The sequence below is a fragment of the Hippoglossus stenolepis genome, chromosome 20, assembly GCF_022539355.2.
Source record: "Hippoglossus stenolepis isolate QCI-W04-F060 chromosome 20, HSTE1.2, whole genome shotgun sequence".
NCBI classification, from domain to species: domain Eukaryota; kingdom Metazoa; phylum Chordata; class Actinopteri; order Pleuronectiformes; family Pleuronectidae; genus Hippoglossus; species Hippoglossus stenolepis.
The window spans coordinates 4,230,857-4,254,823 of NC_061502.1; the positions used below are offsets into that span (position 1 = coordinate 4,230,857).

At 42.2% G+C, this 23,967-nt stretch overlaps 1 protein-coding gene across 3 annotated transcripts; it reads left to right on the forward strand.

Annotated features, from left to right (window-relative positions):
- The first annotated feature begins 1,375 nt into the window (after positions 1-1,375).
- Positions 1,376-23,935, forward strand: hmbox1b (homeobox containing 1 b). 3 transcript variants are annotated; one of them, XM_035144346.2, is made up of 10 exons: positions 1,376-1,664; positions 3,802-4,482; positions 9,158-9,243; positions 10,560-10,670; positions 14,806-14,959; positions 15,238-15,320; positions 16,016-16,111; positions 17,057-17,151; positions 17,930-18,013; positions 19,531-23,935. In XM_035144346.2, exons 1-10 carry the CDS (start codon positions 1,642-1,644, stop codon positions 19,672-19,674), a joined length of 1,557 nt encoding a protein of 518 aa, XP_035000237.1. In that variant the 5' UTR covers positions 1,376-1,641; the 3' UTR covers positions 19,675-23,935. The 3 variants fall into 3 exon arrangements, with proteins under 3 accessions (XP_035000237.1, XP_035000235.1, XP_035000236.1); XM_035144344.2 differs by having other exon boundaries at positions 1,377-1,664; positions 3,799-4,482; XM_035144345.2 differs by having other exon boundaries at positions 1,378-1,664; positions 3,799-4,482; positions 17,060-17,151.
- The last annotated feature ends 32 nt before the right edge of the window (positions 23,936-23,967 follow it).

Here is a 23,967-nt window from a genome sequence, read left to right on the forward strand (position 1 = left end):
CTCTTTGTGTAGCCAAATGAGAGCAGAGCACTTGTCACTCACGTCTGCCCTGCTCTGATTTACCCCGCATGACCTCTGGATCAAACTGTGCATTTACAAATAATGATCATTTATAGAAATTTACCTGACACAAAAAAACTGCTTATTAGCTCATCTCATAACGGTGAGTTTAAGAATAAAACAGTTTATTTAAGCCGCAAAACAGGCAACATGGTGTCACCTCACTTGTTTTTCTGGAGATTGATCATAATTGCAACAACTCTGTGGAGGCAAAGCAGGTGCTGGCTGAAATGAAGCAGAAACAGTACAGAAAAAACAAATAGGAGGGGTTAACTTAAACGGGCTGTGGTTTTCAGTTGAAATGCCTGATTGTTGCGCATGCTAAACAAGCCACCTGCATCCATTTACTCTGCAGAATTAAGCTGCTTTTCATTTCTCCTTATTGCTGTCCCTCTTCCTGCTATACCCAGCTGAGTATACACAGCTTGGCTCAGCACACCGGAAACTTTAAGAATTAAAATAAAATATGTAAATTGTCTTGTATGTTTGCAAGGATTGTAATTTAGGTGGGTCTAGTCTCTAGAAAATTCTCCACATGATTGCTCACACCTAACACATTATTCATCTGCAAAAATGAGCTGTTGAGGGCGGGGTGCCCTGCTGTGGCAGCGGTTCCCTCTTTTTGCAGTTGCTTATCCAGGCTTGATAATATCCATTACTTTCTTACATTATGAGTCCTAACAAACATGCATTGACTGTGTAGTTAATAATGTTGTGGTTACTGAGGCAGGTTTCTTACATCTGGGAGTCTGGGCAGTGGCGGATCAAGGATTTTTCTAAATTGGGGGCCATAAAGGGGCCTCAATTTACTTTGTTTTGCGCGTTAGAAGCGTCAGCACCCCCCCAAACTTGCTTGCGGTGAATCCTGCGGAGGACCTCCTGCTGTGTGTTCACATTGGCTCCTCCGGAGTTTCTGCAGACTTTATACTAGGGGCCAGGTGGAGAGAGACAGCTGAAACTCCAGAGGCTCTCCCTCGGACATTCTTTTAATCCCTATGGTTGGCTTGATTACTACACTTTCAATTTAATTTGCATCCCTTTCATTTGAGTAAAAGCATACATTCCTTTACTTGTTTTAATTGAGCAATAACTTTGTTGCCAAGCTGTAAAAACATGTGTGAACAGATCAGTTACCTCTGAGTGTTGGTGGATTGGTGTCAGACCCCCTGACTGGTTGACTCCAGCAGCTGGAGCAGCAGCAGTGTCAGGGTGAAGAGGAGCAGCCATCCTCTGCCTCTGTGGCCACATTAAAAACTGCATCGTCTTTTGTGACAACTGTAGATCAGCGAGCCATCAGCTCCCCGCTCGCTTTGCTCTCTGGGACTTGTAGTCTTCGGTGCGATGGGCGCCGCCGCGTGGTGGAGGCCCGGGCGAGAGTGAGACTACAGTTCCCTCAGAGCTGCTCGGAGGTGTTAGTTGTCAATATGGCTGTTGTCAGACAGACAAAGCGGAGAGGCAAATAATTCGCCTCTGATTAGAAATCCTTGGAAGAGGGTCGGACGGGGCACCGTTCGTCAGACAGCTTGACGTCTCGGCTGCGGTGGAAGACGCAGCGGCTCTTCGCTCTAGTTGCAAAGTTAAATGGTCGGACGATTTGAACCGAGGTAAGTCTCGTGCTTAGCTGCGTGCACCGCTCAAAGTGATGTTATTAATATCAAACGCCCGCTAGCCCCGCGACAGTCGGCGGCTAACGACAGCTACTGTCGGCGCTGGCACGGCTAGCAAGTTATGCTAATCAGCCCCGATGCTACCCAAATACCCCCGTGTCGAAGTGGTTCTCGTGCTCTGTGATGCTTCCGGGCTGGTGTCAGTGCAAAGTGGTGCTGAGGAAGGCAAAGTAATACTCGGGGTTAGAGAGCTTTGACTCCGGCTGCTTTGACGTTACCGGACATCGTCCGTGTGCCACAGAAAACATTTAGCTAACGTTAGCTTTCGGGCAAAGGGCGTGAAAACTGGCATCAGCACCGGCGGCTCGCCCGCTGCGCTGACTCCAGCGGCCGATGATGGGTGCTCCCCCCTCCGCTGCAGGCCCCAGAGACAGCAACACAGAAACACATGGAGGGGGGAGAGTTAGCAGGGACCAGGGTCACATTTAGGACCGGGACAGGAGTTCGGTTTGCGGTGGGACCATGTGATGCACGCAGCCTGTATTTAAGTGCTGGTTGCATGGTGAAGAATCAAACGATGGAACTGTGATTTTTTTTATTCATCTCTGAGGTCTTGAACTTTGTTTCACTCGTTTTGAATTCATTATCAAACCGGCCAAGAATGTGGATAAAGGAAAGTTTGCTTTAGCATCTTCTCACATTCAGTTAGAATGAAGAATCAGTCCTAAACTACTACTTCTTCTTCTTGGTTAGCACCTGTCCACCCTGTGCTGTTTCACCCACAAGTTTAAGAATGGAATCTGTAATGGGTTGAGTTTTTTGCTCCTCTGCTCAATGTGTCTCAACCAGTTAAACCAGCTTGAGCCAAAGTGAATAGTTAACTTGGTGAAACAGAATGGCCAATGATCTATCACCCATGGCTTTACCACACACAATGTGACTGCATTGGAATAGCACATAATCACAGTATTGACGTCCTTTGTGCGTTTGCGTGTACGTGACGAAAGCAGTGGTGTTCTGGTGTAAAGCAGTCAGACAGGGACAGTTTTGTGTGTCTGATCTCTCTGTGTGCAATGTGACGGGCTTTGCAGTGCAACTGTGCTTGATAATGATTGACACCTAAGTAGTGTTCCATATGAATGACAACTTAAGAGACTAGTTAACATTCACCCTTGCTATGAAGCTGGCCGATGGTATGGAAGTATTTCAGTGTTGACCCAGAGTGACTCTCCCTCTATCTGTCTGAAAAAAATGTTCTTCTTTAAAAGCCTCTCAAGCTTCTATTCGCCACACTTGTATTACTTTCCTACACGATAACCCTAAAACACTGTATGTCCTCTCAGGTCATACAGTCTTTAATTCCCTGTCTTCTGTGCTGTTTCGTCTAACATGGATGTACAAGGATGCAGGTGACCCCTTTCAAACCATTTATCATATCAGCATAAGGTCGGGCCAGCACAGACGATGGAAAATCTGCCGCAGTCTGATTCCAGTTGCATTGATTTTGAGCACAGCAAATTGCTTATGAAAAACGTACAGCGTGGGTGGTGTGCCGAGCCGGGGATGTATTGTAGCTCTTAAAGAACAGCAGTCAGAATGTTAAGATAGCATCAGCTGTCAAGGTGACTCTGGCACTCTGCGTGTGTTGCCTGCTGGTTCCCAAAAATAGCAGATTTTTATACCCTGCCCCTCCCTCCCTTTTTCTTTCACACTTCTATCTCTCGCTCTTGTCTTCCTTTTCTTATCTGCTGCCTCTTTATTTTCCTCTTGCAGTTTTTCTCCTCACCCACCCGTCTCTTTCTACTTTACCCCTCAAACTCCTCCACTACCTTTCTCTGCCTCACTTCCCTTCTCCCATCTTTCTCATTTTCTGCAACTGTTCCTTTTCTGTCTTTCCTACTTAATCCCCTCATTTCCTCCTTGCCTTCTCCATCCCTTCATCTGTCTCATTTCAGCCTGACTTTCCTCCTTGCTCCTCCTTTTCTCCATCTCTCTTTTCTCTCCAGTTTTCCCCTCTACATCTTGAGCATCCACTTCCTTTCCTTAACTTCCCCCCTGCATTTCCTGTTTCCTTTCCCCTCATCGTATTCCTCCTCTGTCTCACAACCTGTCTGTCTTGTCTCTCATCCAGCAGCAGGATGTCTGAGTTTAGCGAGGAGCCGCGCTTCACTATTGAGCAGATAGATCTGCTGCAGCGGCTGCGGCGCTCCGGCATGAGCAAGCAGGAGATCCTGCATGCGCTCGACACTCTGGACCGGCTGGACCGGGAGCATGGCGACAAGTTTGGTCGCCGCACCTCTTCTTCCTCATCTTCCTCATCCTCCTACGGAGTAGGCGGGGCAAGCAGCTGCAACAACAATTCTGCCTCGAATACAACTACCACATTCAACAATAACAACACTGCCTCGGCAACAACCACCTCTCCCGTGACATGCAACGGCAACAGCAGCGCCATCAACAACGTCGAAAGAAGCGCTAGCAATCACTCTGCGGCCGCCGCCTCTTCTACAACCTCCAAAATCTCCACCGCCACACAGACGCAGTTCGGCAGCACCGGGGGACTCTCGCTGTCCCCTAGCAACAGTTACGACACCTCCCCGCCTCCAGGGCCGCCACCGCCCTCTGCAATCCTGCCATCACCAGTCAGCTTGGTGGCGCTGTCACAGAACGGGCGTGATAGCTTAGCTGCTACACCCAACGGGAAGCTGTCTCCTCCACGGTATCCAGTGAACAGCGCGGCCGCAGCGAGGGCTTTTGGGTTCGAAGCCACAGAGGAAGACCTGGACATTGACGACAAGGTGGAGGAACTGATGAGGTCAGTAGTGTCAGGGCAACGTGAGCTCTATAACTTGTTGTTGGTAACTTTTTCCTTTTGAGCCAATTGTCCAAATTTAGTTTGGCACTTGCAGAACTGGACAACATGTATGTAACCTTTTGAGAGTGTGTCATCTGAGATCGTGGTTCTCAAGTATTTCATGAGTTATCTTTTTTACTACATTGTGTTACCCTTTCGCAAAATGTTCTTGTGTATAAAGGACACTGGACAGAAAGTACTAAAGGTCCTTTAAAAGCTATATTGACATCTATAATCCATCCTTTCTGAATGATGCATTGTTACTTGGAACTGCCAGAGTGTTGCAGTGGCCACTTGGTTGGAGTCAGGGATTCTTCATTATTGACAGTAATGCTCACAGTGAGGAGACAACAAAGCACAGTTTATATCAGGCTTGATTAAATGGTACCAACTGGAAACTCCACTGGAGCTCCATTGTGTTGATCTGTTGAAAACTGAGCTTCAAAGTTTATTCTTGACCTTGGAAATTTACATTTAGTAAACAAATAAGTGACACCACATTTACTTCTTGAGCTTATAACACGAACTTCATGAGCAGATGAAGTTTTCCCACTTGCCATGGAATTGTTGTTTTCTTTTTTCTGAGTACTTTTTTGTCCATGCAGGCTTTAAAGCAGAGGTTCAGAGTTCATATCTTGAAAACAGCAGAGAAAACATTACTCACCAGAGTTAAGCTGCTGATCCGAGAAAGAAAAATGGCTGAGATACCTGCTGAGCTACTTTGATATGGCTACAGATTCTGTTCACCAGGCATTTGAAAATAGTTTTGCCATCACATAATTTTTTTGTTATTCTCTGTCATCATTTGGAAAGGCTGGTTGTGCTGAAAAGCTTTTATAACCAAACTAACGCTCGGTGATATGACGAAAAGAACGGATCATTGGTGAGTTCCATGCCAACATTATTTGTGTGGTTAAACCAATGCCACTAATATCAGTGCAGCGGGAAATTAAGACTTTGCAGTGTCGTCCATTTTTCATTATCTCAGTGGTATCTCTGCAAAGCAAAGTTTTTCCGGGTGACAAAAGCCACATTTTGTCCCAAGTGCTGTTCAAATTCTCTTGAACCAACTATTTGTTTTGTTCATGATAAGGAAGCTTGTCAGTGATGGTTCTTACGGGCTCCATGGAGCCATGACGTACAGTTGCATCTTTGAGTGCAGTGCAGAGAGCTGGCCCTTTACACGTGCAGTATTCAGCACCACGCCTTGACTCTAGTAGTGGAAATAATTGTTGTTATTGTCAATAAATTCTCTAATTATTTTCTCAGTGGATCAATGTAATTAACAATTTGGTTTAAAGAAAACAGACAGAAAATGGCAATATTCCCATCACATTTTTCTGAAGCGTAATGTGACATCTTCACATGTTCTTTTGTCAAACAATTAAATCAAACCCCAAAGATTAACACATAAGGCAAACAAAGCTGCAGATCCTCACAGTAGAAAACCTGGAACAAGTCAATAACTGGCATCTGTGCATGCAAAAGACTTGGTGACTCAGGCCCTTTTTCAGACCACATTCTACATCCTACACCGTCTCCCTATCCCTAAAGTCTGCATCAATGCTGACTTTAACCCATTTTCCACTGGTCTGCAATGTGAATGGACACAATCGTCATTCATTCCTGGTTCAAATGACTTTTAGACACACATTATCAGCTCTGTCTCCAATCGGTGGGGATGGAAACATGACACCAGAGGGATCACATTAATTTTCAGTCTAGATACTGCACATTTTCTTTGCAACATTATGATGTGCATTGAACTTCGGAACATTTGTGCTAAAATAGCCATGAATGTTTGTGTACTTTTGGGAACAATGTGTTACAGTATTTTTTCCCCCTTCATAATATGCAAAATGCAACACTGGCAAGACAGCAGGGTGAGAGAGCTTCTCGGCTTCCGGCAGTCAGTGACATCAAGCCTGACGCATTTTTTTTGGGGGGGGGGGAATAGGCTAACTCCTCCTCTGGGAAAGGTGTCAAATCTTCTTTTTTAGCAGTTTTACTCGCGTTTACAAAAACATGCAAAGACTGAGAACACTGAGTTGAGTTCATCGGTAAAGGAGCTCTGTGCAAATGTCAGTGCGGCTACCTGTACAAACATTGAAAAAAACTAAGCAGCTTACAAACATTAGAATTAAAAGCCAGATAATACATTTCTCTCAAAAATCTTGGGAGCAAGTTTTATTTCATCGTGAAGCTTGTTACTTTATTTATACTAAACTATACGCCTTAAGAAGGTTCCTTCATTGAGCTGAGAGTGTACAAAGTGGGTAGGGTCTGGCTTGAGAAAGGACTTTAGTGCAACTGATAATGTAGTTGCTGATTAACCTCCTGCTGATTGACTAATTGATTAATCAACAAATCGGTAAATTTCAGCTTGATGCAGATGGAGGACTGAGCCTTTACTACAGTTCTCTTGTGAGTTTAGAAACAGTTAACTAGCATTTTTTAACTGTGCTGACAACTAAAGATTCAGACTTGAACAAATACAGAAAAGCTGGCAGGGATTCCAAATCTCGAGCACAGCAGCACCACATGACAGTTGTGATTAGTACATTGTCTTGGAACAGCATGTACCACACAAAGATGTACATCCTGTAATGGAGTATATCAAAATAACAGAGCGTCATGAAGGCGTTCTTGTTGAGATAATGTGTGCAGGCAGGAAAGATGTTATTGCATAAAAAGGGGAAGTGTCCTGCGGGAAACGTTGGAGAAGCCTTCAGGGTTCAGGATGACATTTCCTAAGGAGGGCGAAAGAACACTGCTTTCACTTGTGCACCTCTGCAAACTACATGAAATTGCATACAGGAACATCCAATGACGTTTAACGTCCAGTAACCACTGATGTTTGAAATCATGTCAGTAATTAGTTACAGCTCGTTACTCTGGCAGTTTCAGGGATCATATTCCATCACAGTCCACATGTTAGCCACCTCCTCTCTTCTTCTCCTCCCTTGCACTTAACACGTCTGTCGTCTGCTCCCGCTGCTGTGGGCTCCTGCCGCCTTCCAGCTGCCCAGTCAGAATAAGAATTGACATTTAGAGCTAAGGCAGTATCCTCGGCGCTGCTCTGGTTGTCCCACTGCTCATTCATGCTGCCTCTGCATTAAATTACATGTCCTCTTTAGACAGCCGAGAAGTTAAGAAGCGTTGAAAAGCCCTCGTCCTCGCCGCACGTAGGACTCTCCAGCGTCTCGCTCAGCAGGGCTGCGGGGGCGTGACACGAGGTTTCAGCTTGTCAACAATCCCACAGCGCCCCTCTGACTTTTCTCACTTTTAAGTGCACATTTCAGTCTCTGCAGGGGTTCGGCCTTTTGAGTTTGTCAACCCCCTCCCTCCTCCCCCCCCGCTCCACCTCCGCCCTTCTCCCTCCTCCACTTCCCACACTCCCACTTCCCACTCTCCCTCAGTCTTGTACAGCAGCTTGTGCCACATTGATTCGCTGGTGTCGATACAAGCAGCGTTTTTGAGCTCTAATTTTAGCCTGATCTGCAGGAGGATGGTGTGGAGGATATTGATGCTGGATGTCAAGAGTCGTGACGCATTTTCATTTCAGAAATATGGAGCTATCATGACTTTGATGCATTCTCCATTTTGACTGTGTGAGTCTGGGATACTGACTGGTTCAAAGGATGCTGTGATTGTATGGTTTGAGCAGCAGTGCTGTTAAAGTTGGGTGGTGAAGGCGCACCCTGGAAATGCCTTCCTGTGTTTGGAAAAGAAAAAAAGAAGAGTGTGCAGTATTAGTATGGATAAGTCAGGATGAGACAGGTGTTCACAGTCTGTACCAGGATGAGGAATTAAAGCCGAGACATTCATAAGCTTGGTGCGTGTCTGTGGATGTGTGTGTGTATTATTGTGTATGTATAGGGGAGGGGAATGGGCTTGATGCCAAAAAGCAGGGTGGGTACACTGTGTGACTGCACATGTTCACTCAGCACCCTCCAATCTTGCATGTCTCTGCATGTTTTATTTTCTCCCCACTGACGACTAAGATAGTGGAAACCTGTCCAGCACATACATTTGGAAAATACAGATAACTTGATTGTGCTTCAGTTCATTTTAATTCTCAGAGCCCGTTTGTGTTCCTCTGAAATGCAGCATTGATTATGTGGGAGCCATAAAACCAGAGAACACTACAGCAATAATGCTGTCAACATGCAGCTCAGACCAAAATGGAGCCTTGTTTTAATAGTTCTCCCATAAATAGGTACAATATAAAAAATAACACACATAGATTATCTGACATGAAACAAAGGCATCAGTCATTGCAGCGTAAACAGCTCTTCTAAGTCTGATGTAAAGGAGCGCAGCATCAACAGCGCTGGGTCGATGATGATACAGCAGCTTTCACCAGAATTAAACATGCAAGTCTACCTCAAACCATAAAAAAAGAAGGAAGTAGAGAATAAATTCTGTCCAGTCATCCAGGAATATTATCTTTGCAACTCATCTTTTTGATCTTAGTCTGTCAGTTAGATTTTACACCTTTATCAAATTCATAAAACATTATAGGTGATTCTTTGTATGTGGGCTCATGTAAATTAAAACATTGGTGCTCAGGCTCTTGCTGCTGACAGTGTATTAAATGGCACGGCTGTGTTCTCGTTCGTGTTTGTGTCTGCAGGAGGGACAGCAGTATGGTGAAGGAGGAGATCAAAGCGTTCCTGGGGAACAGGAGGATCTCTCAGGCAGTCGTGGCACAAGTTACCGGTGAGTAATGTATACACATACTGACACACTATGGAACAACGTTATTCATTTGAGATGTTTTCTGTTGCAATAATACTGCCACTTTTTGTCTGTCATGCACATGTACTCATTGTTAAATGTCCTTTTCAAGTTAATTTGCATGTGTGTGTGTGTTTAGCATTTTATATTGGCTCAGGTGGAAAGCTAAAATCCTCCATTCCTTTGTGGATTCCTATAATCATTTGCTGAGTTTCCACTCAAACAGTGATGATTCGAATCAGCAGTCGAGAAGCCTCTTAAATTGAATATCATTTTATCAGTCAATCACTTCTATTTATTCGTACAGAGAGCCAAGAAGGTTAACATCATGAAAGGATGTTAACTTTCACAAACTGAGTCTTTGCTTCAAATGACCTGAGTATGTGTCGTGGGAATATGAAGGGCAGAGCAGTGCAGTTAGTTCCTGTTCTCTGTTTCAGAGCTGAATGTCAAAGATGGCTAAACTACCAGCATTAACCTCCTCTACTGCGTCTAAATCTGATCGACTCCTTAGTAGTCAGAGTTGTGAGCCATTCAAGAAAGACTTTCTTTGGTACAATAGGATATGATTTTATATCTGACCTACAAACAGGATGCACTGAAACTGAGTTAGAGTTTTAGTGTGGAACAATGGACTGTAATTTGACTTGGGCAAGGTGAAATTAAACACATTTCTCCTAATCGTAGGTGAAATACACAGAAGAAAAAACATCAGTGATATAATATCGAGTGTTTAAAAAAATCCCCAAAGTCTATTTATAAGAAAAAGTAGGAACCACAAGCACATAACAAATTTAAAATAGAAAAGAAGTTTAATATTTACCCATCTTGACTTGGAAGATACTACATTGACCAGGACCAGTTAGGCTAATATAGCACCTTGCTGATTAATGAGAAGATTATTTGCCTTTCAATAATGTAATAAAAGGATTCTTGTTGCATCTGAAGAAGTTGTATTGGATGTTTTCAAAGATGAATAATAAGGCTGGGTAGGTGAGTTGGACTGGATCTTTGTAATGTTCTGGTGACAACCCCACATCAGTCAAACTCTAATGTTTAAGAGGTAATCAGTACAAACAGATGCAAGTGCCCAGCAGTGCTTGTGCGTCTGCAGCCTGAGAGAGAGAGAGACAAGTGATTGGGGAAGAAATAAAGTCGGAGCTAAGGAGAGAGAAAAGAGTTTTCTCCTCTAGTATTCCACTCTGTCGCTCTTGACTTATTCTAAGGGTTGTCTAGAGACTGTGCCGGCGGTTGATGCAAAACACTCTGTTGTAATTCGATGTCTGGCTGCTTTCCAGGCATCAGCCAGAGCAGGATCTCCCATTGGCTGCTGCAGCATGGCTCTGACCTAAGCGAGCAGAAGAAGAGGGCCTTCTACCGCTGGTACACGCTGGAGAAAACCACACCAGGTACATTTGCTCTCTCTCTCTCTTATTTGTGTAGCTTATTAAATGTATGTGGTTTAAAATGGAAGCAAAATTTGGACGGGGATCAGAGACGATTCCTCTCCTCCCATTCCAGGATGGTGTGGTATGCAAAGGGAAACAAAAATAAATATTCTAAGCAAACATAAGATGAAGACGTGTGAATCTTGCAAACAGGGCCAACATTGTCAGTGTCATCGTCAAGGTCATCCAAGGCCTTGTTCAGAACAGGTATTAACATCCATCCTGAGTGATCTGAGTGGACAGCACTAACTTCAGGTCTGAACGCACCCAAACGCATCCTGAGAACCATATGTCGCCACATTCTTTTCACTGTGTGAACGCAAATGCATCATGGGCCAAGCATGAGGGGCCGCGATACTTTTTCTTAAATTGTTCAAATCTTGCTTCATAGCTGCACGCATTCATTCATGAATTCTCTCCTGTATCCGCTCGCTCTTTATCTCTCTTCATCTCTCTCTCTCTCTCTCTCTCTCACTTGCGCCGACACACACAAACATTGTCATCGGACACATCTATAAACTCAGACTGGGTAAAAACCACATCTTTGGTCTTCACAAATGTCATCATGATTATTTGCACAAACCCCAACTTAACGCTATCCACTTGTGATCGGATTACTCAGGACGGACGTTAATACCAGCTCTGAACGGGGCCAAAGAAACTAAGTTCATGGAGTCGGTGTGAATACTAAGTTGTGGTAGCAGGGAAACGGCTCCAAAGAGAGAAAGCACAGCGGGAAAACGTTCAGCTACCAGCAGTTTCCTGTTGGGCTGTTAATGATGTAAGTAGAAGTAGTTAGCATACTGTGGTACATGTGGTGCAGTGGGATGTGATGTACATGATGGCTCACTTCCATGTGATATCTTATACGTGAGCACAAGCAGCTTGAGTCGTGTAATAAAGTGGAGGCTGATGGAGACAGAGTAGAGCAGGATTGTAAGAGCCACAGATAGTAGGAGCTGACTACTGCTACTGCGGTGTAAGAAATATTATCAGAGAATATGAGGGGATGTGGTATAATAGCAAGAGAGCAGCATCCTGGTAAACCACCTAAAGAACCAGTTCCTCTGTTTTAGTTGTGTAAACTAATAGTCGCAGTAGCTCAACAAATAAGATTCCATCTAAGGTCAAGACAAGTCAGCAAGTGTGTCCCAATAAACACACCAGTGGGACTTGCAAGTTATTAAGTGGACACTTGTGCAACTTATTTCCAGTGATGATTAAGTCATAAAGTTGGGTCAGAGAAGTGGGACAGTCTACTACATTTCTCTCAAAAAGTATTGGAATGGCTAAAGCCTGTTCCTGTGTTAAGTTTAGATAAATATGAGACGAAAGATTCTATCCTGTTGTTATTTATGTCTAGATGTGGTAAACAACCTAGGACAGAGCACCTTTTTCTTATTAGACCACCCTAATTTTAGGTGAGCAGAATGTAAGGATGTTTTCAGACATCACTCTGGAGAAAGTCTGGAGCCACTGACATTTGCCTTCTCACACACAGCCGCTCTGGAACATTTCAGGAAAATGTGCAGCATTCATTGCATGTCTTAAATTAGCTGTAGTCTTAAAGTAAAGAACATTTCATATTTGGTTGCATAACTCTTGCTTGTAATAACTGCATTAAGCCTGCAACTCACTAACATTACCAAACTTTTGTTAAGCTTTTCCAACCTTTTCCTGCAGCCTCTTTTAGTTCTTGTTGTTTCAGGGTTATTGCTTCTTTCTTCACTCATCTTCATGAAGTGAAGTCCAGTGAATGGACTTGGTCAAGTAAAGATGTCTCATTTTTCTCCTCATAAAGTTCTGTGGGCATTGTCTTTTTGTGTTTTTTCCTTCACATCTGCCCAATGTTGTTTTATGGTCTTTCACAATAAACACAGTCTTCACGGGCAAATCTTAAGCCAAAAACCAAGAGCAAACATTCAGAGCTATACAATGTGTAAACAGTCAACCTAAAAGGCAACACCTGGACAACAAGAAAAACCTGTCCGTGACATGTCCCAGTATTTTTGTTCCTTTGAAAAATCTGTGGGATCAGACAAAATGTGCTACTTAAGTTATTTAACACATCTAGATGTAAAAAAAAATTTGTTGTGATCTAAAATCCACATCGTCCATGTGAAAACAAAAGAAACAGCCTTGCTCTTCCAATATATTCTTTTGAGGGGGTCTGCATACAATCAAAAGACTTAACCCTAACCCATGATGCAGTTAATCAGCACAAGTGACTCCTCAATTTTTAAAGCAGTTCCTTCTCCCTCTGTCAATCTAATCAAACCCTGCATCTCAGTTCTCCGTATGCCTGCTCAACAAAAGCGTCACTCTTAGCAGATGAGCGTCCATCTGTTTCACATTCCAGCAGCTGGACATCATCCACTCGCTGGTGTCTCTGTGTCCCTCAGATCCCTGTGCCTTGTATGAGCCCGGCTCTTTTCCTGCCAGGTTTATTTTTGCTGGACCAGCTCACATATCTGAAGCAAGAAATTCATTTGTGAAAGAAGTGCCTGTAATTATTAGACTTAATATGATTAATTTAAAAAAAAAAATGTATCTGCTACTGACTGTGTCTTAATACATAGCAAGTAAGTTTAAAGTTTGTAAGATAAGAGTTTATAAGATTATCATCTTCATAAGAAAATTACTTTTTTATTATAAATACAAAACCAGCCTTTTGAAGATAAGAAAAGGTTAAATATTCATTTTGCATTTATTGTGCATAAACGCTATAAGCTGTGTTTGTTGCCAAATCAGAAACAAGGCCACGGTTGTTCTTTTTGTTGATATACTAAATCATGGAAACTAGCAAATAAACAATCGATGAACAGATGAACATGACCCCAAACTTTCTGAGAGCTGATATGAGGAAACACTTTGGCTGAACAGCATCAGTTTTATGTTTATTATGCTGCTACGTGGGTCTTTTCACATTCATTTGAATGATTTATTTGTTCATTATGATTTGTTCATAGTTGAGGCCAAAGACTGAATCATTGAATATGCATATAATCTTTTTAAACCTTGTCTCATCATCAACTTTGAGACATGGAAAAGTTTTCTGTTTTTAAAGGCTAATGTCGCAATTTCTCACTTTAAGGACACAACTTAGATTCAAGTCTTCTCAAACCTGTTTTCAAGAGAAACCAGTCACAAGTTTACATATGTGACTGAAAGGAAACGTGGATGTTAGTTGGTTATATTTTAGTTTGCTGCTGTAGAGAAGAGTCACAGTCTAAAGATGTCTTTCTGTTGTCTCGCACACAACTTTAAACTCACACTAACAACAAAAACAATGGGCCTCCTGTTGTCTTTGGATCCTGACTGTGCACAAACGTGCGCACGTGCATATGTACGTGGACAGGATGTTTCAACCTATAGCCAGGCAGCAGCCATCCCACGCCTTGTCCTCTGCGGCATGTTCCTCGGTGGAGCGCTGCCAACACTGTCAGCACTAGAAACTGCTTTATGCTATTTATGGCCAGACTGAGCCCGGCCCAGCCCAGCTCAGCTCAGCTCAGCCCAGCCCAGCTCTGTGCACATGCCTCCATCACTGCTGCAGAGAAAAGAGATGCCCTATTCACGCCTGTCCCGATAACCTGGACTGTTGCAGGGTGACCCAGTTAGGCAACATTGACAATGTGTGTGTCAGGTTAGGTTATGACGATGCGGGTGAGCTGCGCACCGCATTCTATACCCAGGCTTTTAGTTTTTATGCTTCCAGTTTTACGAGTTGTGAGTGCAAATCAAGGCTTTTGTGTGGTTTTCCTTTCTGCTGTGGTCATGATTTGAGATGAGGCAGCAGCGTCTTTGTCAGCACTATTCACTGGAGTTTATAATCAGAATATATTGTGAGATTTGCATAAGGCGACGTGCGTTCTCGCACACATTTTCATGAGGGATGGGCTTTCTGGCTGTTTGTGTGTTGGGCTCAGTTCATCTGACACAACCTGCTCTACATATTCTGCTCTACACTTCAGATTTCAGACTTTTGCAGTTTTGTGTTTCCAAATCACAAACACACCTGCAGACTGACTCTTCCTGACTGATGCACCGTCTCAGGTTGTAACTTACCAATGTCTGTGCTGCGTCCCACCCGTAGGTGCCACCCTCAACATGCGGCCGGCTCCGTTAGCTCTGGAGGAGATGGAGTGGAGGCAAACCCCGCCCCCCCTCACCACTGCCCCCGGCACCTTCCGGCTGCGTCGGGGAAGTCGCTTCACTTGGAGGAAAGAGTGCCTGGCTGTGATGGAGAGGTGAGCGAAGGGGGAGGGACAAGGAAAAGCAATAGATTAGAAATGATAAATGGGAGTATGTTTCATAACCTGTCCCTTATTTCCTCGTGGAATTGCAACTTGTCTGAGAAAATGGCCGGACAATGACAAAACAAAGCCTGTGACTTGTCATACACTCAGATTATTGGCTTGGTTGTTGTGCACACAGTACGTTACAGACAGCAGTAACCCCGCTCTGTTGACATTGTCCTTGTGTAGGGAAATGAATTTAATCAGTGTGGCTCTTCTGCTATTTATAGCTACTTCAACGACAACCAGTACCCAGACGAGGCCAAACGGGAGGAGATTGCAAACGCCTGCAACGCTGTGATTCAGAAACCAGGTACATCACACAAACCAGGTTATTCGGGACCTGGGCCCTGTACTACGAAGCAGGATTTGGGGTTATCGGGGTAACTTCAGGTTTACTTCAGGGTTTTCAGTCCTACGAAGTTCATCCACCTCTTATCAGGGTATATCACCATGGTACTGTAACTTATGCTGAATGGTTTATATGCTCGAGAGCAGGTTAAGTTCAAGATAAGTGATCAACCAGTATAACATCTGACCAGGCAATTCCTTTGAAGCAGCACATCACTGTTCTTAGAGGATCCTGTTGAGCAAAAAAAAGGATCCAGTGGAGCTCGGTGTGGATTGTTAGTCTCTGCGGAGGACAAGGGTCTTTTACCTACTCTGATGAGCATCTTTATGAAAGATGTAGATTCTTATCAGAGGGAATAATAAACCTTTGTCAGCTGCTGGAGCCGAACATTACCAGCCTGACACGTAGGAGCAATGTGCTCACAGTAACACAGAGTGTCTGCATTGATCAACTTTCTTTTGCTTGTGGGAGTTACTGATATTGATGTACTTGGTGTGTTAGTGTCAGGATAACCAGACATAGCTTTATACTTTCATCCTTACCTATTAGTAGTTTGGTGGAAAGATGGTTCACAGATTTACCTTGGGACAGCCCCCAAGAACCGTTACATGATGCACTGAGTGATGAGACTTCTTGCGTCTTGCGATTTGTTTCAGGGAAGAAGCTGTCCGATCTGGAGCGGGTCACCTCGCTGAAAGTTTACAACTGGTTCGCCAACCGTCGCAAAGAGATCAAGAGACGGGCCAACATTGGTAATGTGGCTTTGGGGAGGGACCACTAAGACTTTTGATTACAATGTACCCCCCTCTTAATTACCTCCTTTGTGTTAATGGCACTTTTTCATATTTAATAACATTAATTATAACATTTTCTTATGCACTGAATGGCTCGCCGTTAATTTATCGCCCTACTATAATAATTATAGTAATGATTGTTCATCAGTCACCTAATGTCTGTAATGACCTTTGCTGATGTGTCCCCATAAGTGCTGTGAAATGAATGCTGCTTGCATTTACATAGATGTCAAAGGTTTATAAAGTAAACCTCCTAATGTCGTATGTAACCCTCTGGTATCAGCCAAGTTCCAGATGTGTTCATTTGAATTTATTTCAAAATTAACTGTGTAAATTTAGATGTTATTCCAGGATTATTTGGTTCAATTAAGTTAAACTGTCACAGTGTCAAGTAAATTTCAATCAATTTGTTTTTGCCATTCACGCATAACATTTAGCAAAATATTTAAGCCACTACTTTTCCATTGCAGTGTAGTTTTTATATTAGAGCACGACCGATATATTGGTTGATACCAGCCTTTCACAGACGTATCTTTGTTTGTTTGCCAATATGAAAACTTTGTATTTTACAATTATTGATGTGTGTGTGTGTGTATATGTATATATGTATATATATATATATATATATATATATATATATATATATATATACATATATACATACATACATACATACACACATCATATAGCAGCATTTTATAGCAGCATTTTTTTTACTCCCTAGCAATAGTATCAGCATTGTTACAAGTGACTGTGGTGTCTGGTGTCTAAGTCTCTAGTAATTATAGAAGTACTTGTGGGGTACAATGTCGTTCATTTAGAACTAATACATTGCACAGTTTGTTATTAATGATATTATCAGTGATCCATCGTAAATCTAACGATCCATCGTCTTCCTCCAAGAAGCCACAATCCTGGAGAGTCATGGTATAGACGTGCAGAGTCCTGGAGGACACTCCAACAGCGACGACATCGATGGGAATGACTTCACAGAGCAGGTACAGAGGGATTAAACGTCCCAAAAAGATTTTAGTTCCAGACCATTCTTTAAACCACTCATCTAAGGTCCCTCTCCTCTTTATTCCAACGTTATGTTTAAAGGTTTATGTATTTATGTATATTTTTGTACTTTGATTTATGGGTCATTCCTCATATGCTGATAGGCTCATTTTCCTTGGACCAAACAATACATGAGTTGACTGATTAGTTTCCCTTTTAGTGGTTCAGGTCGTGTTAATTGAAACCAGCAACTGATCACAAATACATCATTCACATAAAAATGCATAACAAACCTTTTAAACTGCTGCTTTTTCTTCAGATCAACTGAATACATCTTTCCCCAAATCCTGAAAGCACATTAAGTTCTTTAATTTTTTGTGACGAACTGTTGCTCAAGGCACATTAATTAACAAAAGCTCATTCTATTCTTTTTGTTCCTGTAGCCAATGGAAACTAAGCTGCAGCAGTGGAAAGAAGTAATGCTCTGTATTATTGTAGAAACCCACGGATGAGGACTGTTTAAGTTTGAGCCCTCTAGCTTTAGTCTTGATTTCACAACATGCTAAACTGTACCTGATGGCAGCTGGAAGTAAAAATAAATAGCCAGTTTCATTTAACTAGTGCAGCTAATGATGAACACGGGCAGTATTTAATCTTGTCAAGCAGTACTGTGAACCAGCATACTTTGAATTATCTCCCGAATGAAACTTGAATTCACACTTTCAAATGCTATGTGACTAACTGAGTAATTCTGTTGTTCTGTCAATTAACCTCCAGGCCTGTGACCTTCCCTATTTCGACAAGAGACCTCTCAGCCGACCGTTTGGCCTTTACCGACTGGAGCCCACCTCACCAACACAGGTAACCCCACACATACAGAAACATATCTGCCAGAACGCTTCATTCTTATAATCTGGGACTACTTGTTACACCATGTGTGACTGAATGTCTCAGTGTCTGTGGCTGCAGGGAGCACCGCTCTCAGCCAGAGTCCAAAACGAGGCCAAGAGAAACTCAAATCAGACAGAGGTTAAAAGGGTCCATTCACCACAATAATACTGTGATTGCATGTCTTTAAATAGCTTCCACTAAACAGCAATCAGATGTCACATCATGTAGAAGTTGGTTTGATGCTTGATGTCGTTGCTCACCTGTTTTTCTGGCTCCCTCAGCATGGAAATGTGATTTCATTTCACAAAGTTAAACTGGACCACAGCAGATATTGTGTGGTTTGTTTAATATCTTGATCCACTGCACCAAACAGATTGTGTGATCCTGTAAACAGACACAAACATGAGCTGGTTAGAATAACATCCTGAACATGGACCTCGGGAACTTTTAAAACAGGATCTTTGATTTCAAACAGAGGTAGATGGCAGCAGAGTCTCACTCGCAGCCCACAGCTGTAAACGTTTACAGGCTGAAATGACAACTTTTCAGGGCAAATTTTATTAGCTAGCTAATTAAGCTAACATTAATCCTGCTGCCTTGTTTTTAAAAGAACCCTGTCGGAGGGTCTTAAATATGCCCTTGATGGCTGCATATATGATATAATGTCAAAGGTATTAGGCTAAATCTGCATGTACCTTACCTTAGTATGACCTCTTTGTCAATATCCTCACATACAAAATAAAAAAAGGTCTTTTAGCTAATTTAGAGCTACAAGTATTAAATGTGTATATAATTATTGCATTCTAATATAACCTTGTTTGGCTGCTTAGCTTACATATGTTTTCACTGCTAATGTAACAGGAGAAATGGCCTCTAGGATGAGAACTTGCATATTAGTCAGGAAATCTTGGACTGGGTCAAAACAACATCATTTGGTCTTAACACAAATGACGTACGTGTTAATTTGCATGTAGAGCGGGGAAGTGAGATCCGATCACAAGTGGTCACAGGAGACACATTCAGGACACATTTTAATGCCAGGTGTGAACACACTTACTCAGCGCTGGCCACTTGTGATCGGGTCTCTCAGGACGGATGTTAATACCAGGTGTAAGGGTCTCAGTTACTATTGTAGGCGGTAGCGTAGTTCGCAGGACATGCTAATGATAGCAGCTTATCTGTTCACTTTTGCATTTTTGTTTTAGAAAGGTTAAAAAAAAACACTAACCTTAATACCCTTTAAATGCATTGTACCTTTCTTACCACACACTGCCGCGCCACAAGAGCCAAAGATTTACAAACCAGGAAGGCCTCATTACACTTGCTAACCTATGATACCTCAATCAAATCATCAGATGGTCAACGTGATGGCAAAAACGAAGCAGTAAATGAAAACACAGGTATAATATTGGTCCGATCTACTAGAGGCATTTTTTTTCTGGACCCATTGTGAACCCCCGCTGTGTTTTGTGTCCTCCCTGTGTCAGGATGACAGCGCAGCACACAGCGAGCACCAGGACCCCATCTCTCTCGCTGTAGAGATGGCCGCCGTCAACCACACCATCCTGGCCCTGTCCAGAACCGGAGGGGTCCCCAGCGACATCAAGACGGAGTCCCTGGAGGACGAATGAACTGAACGGGACCCGGGATGGAGGGAGGAGTAGAAAAGTTTGGAAACGAGGGAGGGCTTAAAAAAACTGACTGAACTAATTCTACTTAGTAAACCTCATGAATCGGTCACTCAGCCAGCCCCCCCTGCCAACTGCTGCCGGTCTCAGCCTCCCTCCTCCACTTCCCTCCTCCCACATGCCATGTAAACAGTAATTACCCCCCCACCCTCCACAATATATTGACACAGCTTGCAGAGATTGGTCACTCTATGTCCTCTGATCTCTGTGAAAATGTTCCATGGAAAGGAGAAAAGGTGGCATCCAGGCCTTTAACCCCCAAAACGCTGGCTCTCTTCTGGGATTGTGTCTCCCAGGAACTTGCCCCTCTCCTCCCTCAATAGACACACTCCTCACAGGATACCTCTTCTCTTTCCTCTCTCTCTCTCTCCAGCCTGGTTGTCTGAGCCGATCCTCTGTCTATCTCACCTCAACGTCAACCTCAGTAATAACATGTACTGTATATATAATATATATATATATATATATATATATGGTTCTTATGGTTCTCAGTCACACTCACCTCACGGTGTGGTACCTACCTACCTACCCCTCAAAATGTCACCTTCTTCATTGTGCAATTCATGGAAAGAGCAGCCTCCAGCCATCGTCTTGGGAAAGATGGATGGAGAGTGTTTCCTTCTCTCGCTCTCTGGCACCAAGGCTGTCAGAAAGGCTCATATTGGCAGACAGAACTGTCCCGTCACTGTCCTCATCCTCTGTAGTTAACATTCCTCTGTGGAATGGCTTTGTTTTCCTACTGTAGAGCTGCTCTTGGATGAAGACCTATAAAAAGACGTAGCCTTAATTCCATACAGACAACCTCACATTATCTTTTTGCCGTATACAGCAGGTTTATTTCCTGACAGGGAAGAATAATAAACATTTTAGTGCACATGTTAATGTGAAGGTTTATATCCAACAGCAGCAGTGTTTTTACTTCTTTTATTGCATTGCCCTGTTGTTTTTAGCCCAACTGGTGACTGGATATACGGTCATTTTGCCTTGGTATTTAGCTTCCCAGTGATACTGTTGTTGAATACTTGAGGCTATGAGAATCAATTTAGGGTCAATGTGATAATCAAGCAAACTTAAGCTAATCTAATAAGGGGAACTGTGCTTTGTTTTAAATGTCATCCATGCCAAAGGAAAAGATGCTTGGAGCAAAAAGCTAAGAGGCAAAGCTAAGACTAATCTAAAAATGGTGTTCATGTTGATCCAAAGCGATTTCTACTAACTCCTTTGGTGTACGTAGTAGTTTTCTCATGTTCAGTGAAGCCTCATGTGGGCTTCACCCTACAGCAGGCCTGTGTCAGTAAAGATGGGTATTAGCAGCCAGACATAATGATAAAATACCCCTAAGCTATTTACTACTCGTTACTCGTTCTGTGACGCTGCCTCTTTATAATCGCCTAAAGAAATGTGCTTTGAGAAGATTTTTTATTCCTATCGGTGGTATCGGAATTAGACTAAATTCACTCTGGAAATGGTTCATCAGAAGGACTTGTTATGCATTTTTAAAAAACTTTTTTTTAGTTTTTTTACATCTCTAAAGCCTCAATGGTTGAAGCAGCACTTTGAAGGGAATCAGAATCGAGATACTAAAAGTGGTGATTTAGAAGATAATTATCGGCCATGTATTCTTTTTTAAATTTTTTATTTGCCCCGTGTGGAAATTTTCCAAAACCATCTTTGAGTGAAGGTCATTGTAAAGTCATGTGCAGAGATGAAATGTTCCTTTTAGAGTATTAAGACCCGTGTTTGTCAAGTATTAGCACTTTGTCAGTCTGAGACTGATATTTCAGATTTTACCTTAGGGTGAGGAAGATTTAATAATAGTTTGAATCTTTTGGGAAATTGTGATTGTTATCACTCATGTCCGTGTGCTAAATATGAAACTAGAGCGGTAGCTGTTAGCTTATCTTAGCTTAGCACAAAGACTGGGAAATGGCTAGTCTGTTTCATTCAAGGTAAACCTATTAGCATATCTAAAGCTCACTTATTAGCATGCAGTAGTGAAAAATGAAGGGTAAAAATAAGACGTTGTTTTATTGGTGGTTTGATTTTATTATGGCCATACACACTTCCTGTTCCTTATTTCAGACTTTTAAACAAAGAGGTGCTAGCAAATAAAAAGTTTTGGACAGAAGCAGGAAGAAAAATGTTTTCTCTTGCTTCCAGTCTTTATGCTAACCTTAGCTTTAGCGTCACGTTTAGTTTCACCCGCCAAAAAAACATCAAAAGTTAATTTTTTTTACAGTTCATGTGTTTGTATGGATTAAACATACCAGAAATAAGTGTTAAGTAATGAGCTGTAAGTAGATGGACTTATTTTTACCTTTTAGCCAAGCCTACCGTCCCCCTCTGCTTCCAATCTTTACTAAGCTAACACACTCATAGCTTTAGTTTCATATTTAGCGTAGCGACATGAGAGCGTTGTTGATTTGGCAACAAAAAAAATAAAGCAGAGAAGCACATTTCCCTGAATGTCGAGCTATTTCTTTAAAGGAGCCGCTGCCTTAGTGATGGTTTTGGATAAGTGGGAAAATATTCTACAAAGCAGGATTTAAACAAAGCGGTCAACCAGGAAGTGTGAGACAGAAAGCGGCCTATCAAATAATCTCGTGTGAGGATCCTGCGAGTACAATATCTTCCAGCTCTGCTCTATAGTCTAGTGAACTATTTAATTCTACTTCTTCCAGATATATGAAGCTGCGATACAGTGACTGGGACCTTTGTTTCAAAATGAAAGGGTTGAAAGATTAAAAACAATATGTATTTATACTCAGTTTTTATGGTAATGTACAAAAAAAAGAATGACATATGTTTTTGAAATGAAACGTGCTTTTATTGTTTTTTCTTGCTTTTTAATTTCTCCTGACTTATTGTTCTATCATCATTTTAAACCGTTTCTTTTTCTTTTGGGTCACCCTTTGTTTGGCTGAACAACAGTCGGGGGGGACTGTTGTCGGGGGGCCCCCCGTTTGTGTCCGAGCTAGTAAGCTATTTTGTGAAAGATTTAAAGAAAAAACGATGCACCTTATGAAAAATTGAGACTAAGCTTGACATTTAACCTTCCTTCCCGCAAGCCTCACTTTGAAAAGACAAAACGTCCACTATACGATAAAGGGGCTGGTGTCAATAAACAGTTCAGCACAGTTGCTTCTGACATCATGTGAAATAAAAGCCCCAGAATGTGGATTTTTTTTAAAATGTCACACCAAACTTCATAGAGAAACGTAGCATTTTAACATTGACTTTATATATTTAAAATCATATGATGTGCCACAAATATATTGTTATATTTCTGATGACAACTACAATTCTATCTTCTATCACTAGATAGTGATGCCATGTATGAAAATACAAGGTTCCATTGCCCTAATATTGAAGTTAATGGAAACAGAAAAATTGTGTTTTGGACTAATAGTTTTTGCCACCGACACCAAAAACTAAATCTTAAACATGAGTTGATCTATTCCTTTTATTAACTGATTCACACTCCTCACTTGCCAAGCACTGGGTGTGTTTTCTACTTGAAGGATTTGGTGTGACAATAATAAAGAATATTGTGTGTTTAGAAATAGTGAAATAAATCTTGTGTGGAAGGAAAACAAATCAGAAGAGTGCATTTAGAGATTATTCTCCCGGTATCAAAAGCTTCTATTAATTGCCTTCATGTTTGAGAGATGCCATTACGGCCCATTTAGCAAGTACAAGTTCTAATCCAGCAGTATTTTACGAGAGTGTTCGAGCTTGACAGAAATGTTCATGGGATGGAAGAAAGAACCCTAAGGTGCTCAGGAAGTGAAGATTCTGTGCTTTTCCAGGAGAAAACAGGGAAAAAGAAACAGACTGAAACCTTAAAACGGGCTCTTCTCCATCAGCGGTGCTTACTCTGAAGGGGCGTCCTCTTGTGGTGTGTCAGGGTCAACACGTCTCCATGTCCGTCTGTGTCCCCGGTGAAACACCATCCACTTCATCCCGATATAGCTCTGAGAAAGACTGAATGCTGTTGTATCAATCTTCAATCTAGTTATGTTCAAAGTTACTGTATTGCCCATTTCAGAATTTAGTGCCTTTTTTGGACAGTAGACTGTTCTGTAATTAAGATGTAGTATATAAACATTTTTTTGTACAGTTTCTTTGTTCATTTTTTTAACTTGTGTTTATTTTAGTATGATATATATATAATGTACAAGAGAATAAAGCTATATCAACGAGACTGTTTCTGGGTTTACTCTTGTGTTGGTCGCA

Excerpts from the sequence above, each read along its gene's own strand:
- hmbox1b (XM_035144344.2), top strand. The coding sequence starts at position 1,642 with ATGGTCGGACGATTTGAACCGAG. Across the intron at positions 10,671-14,805 it reads GCTGGAGAAAACCACACCAG|GTGCCACCCTCAACATGCGG; the intron begins GTACATTTGCTC and ends TCCCACCCGTAG. Across the intron at positions 14,960-15,237 it reads TGCCTGGCTGTGATGGAGAG|CTACTTCAACGACAACCAGT; the intron begins GTGAGCGAAGGG and ends TGCTATTTATAG.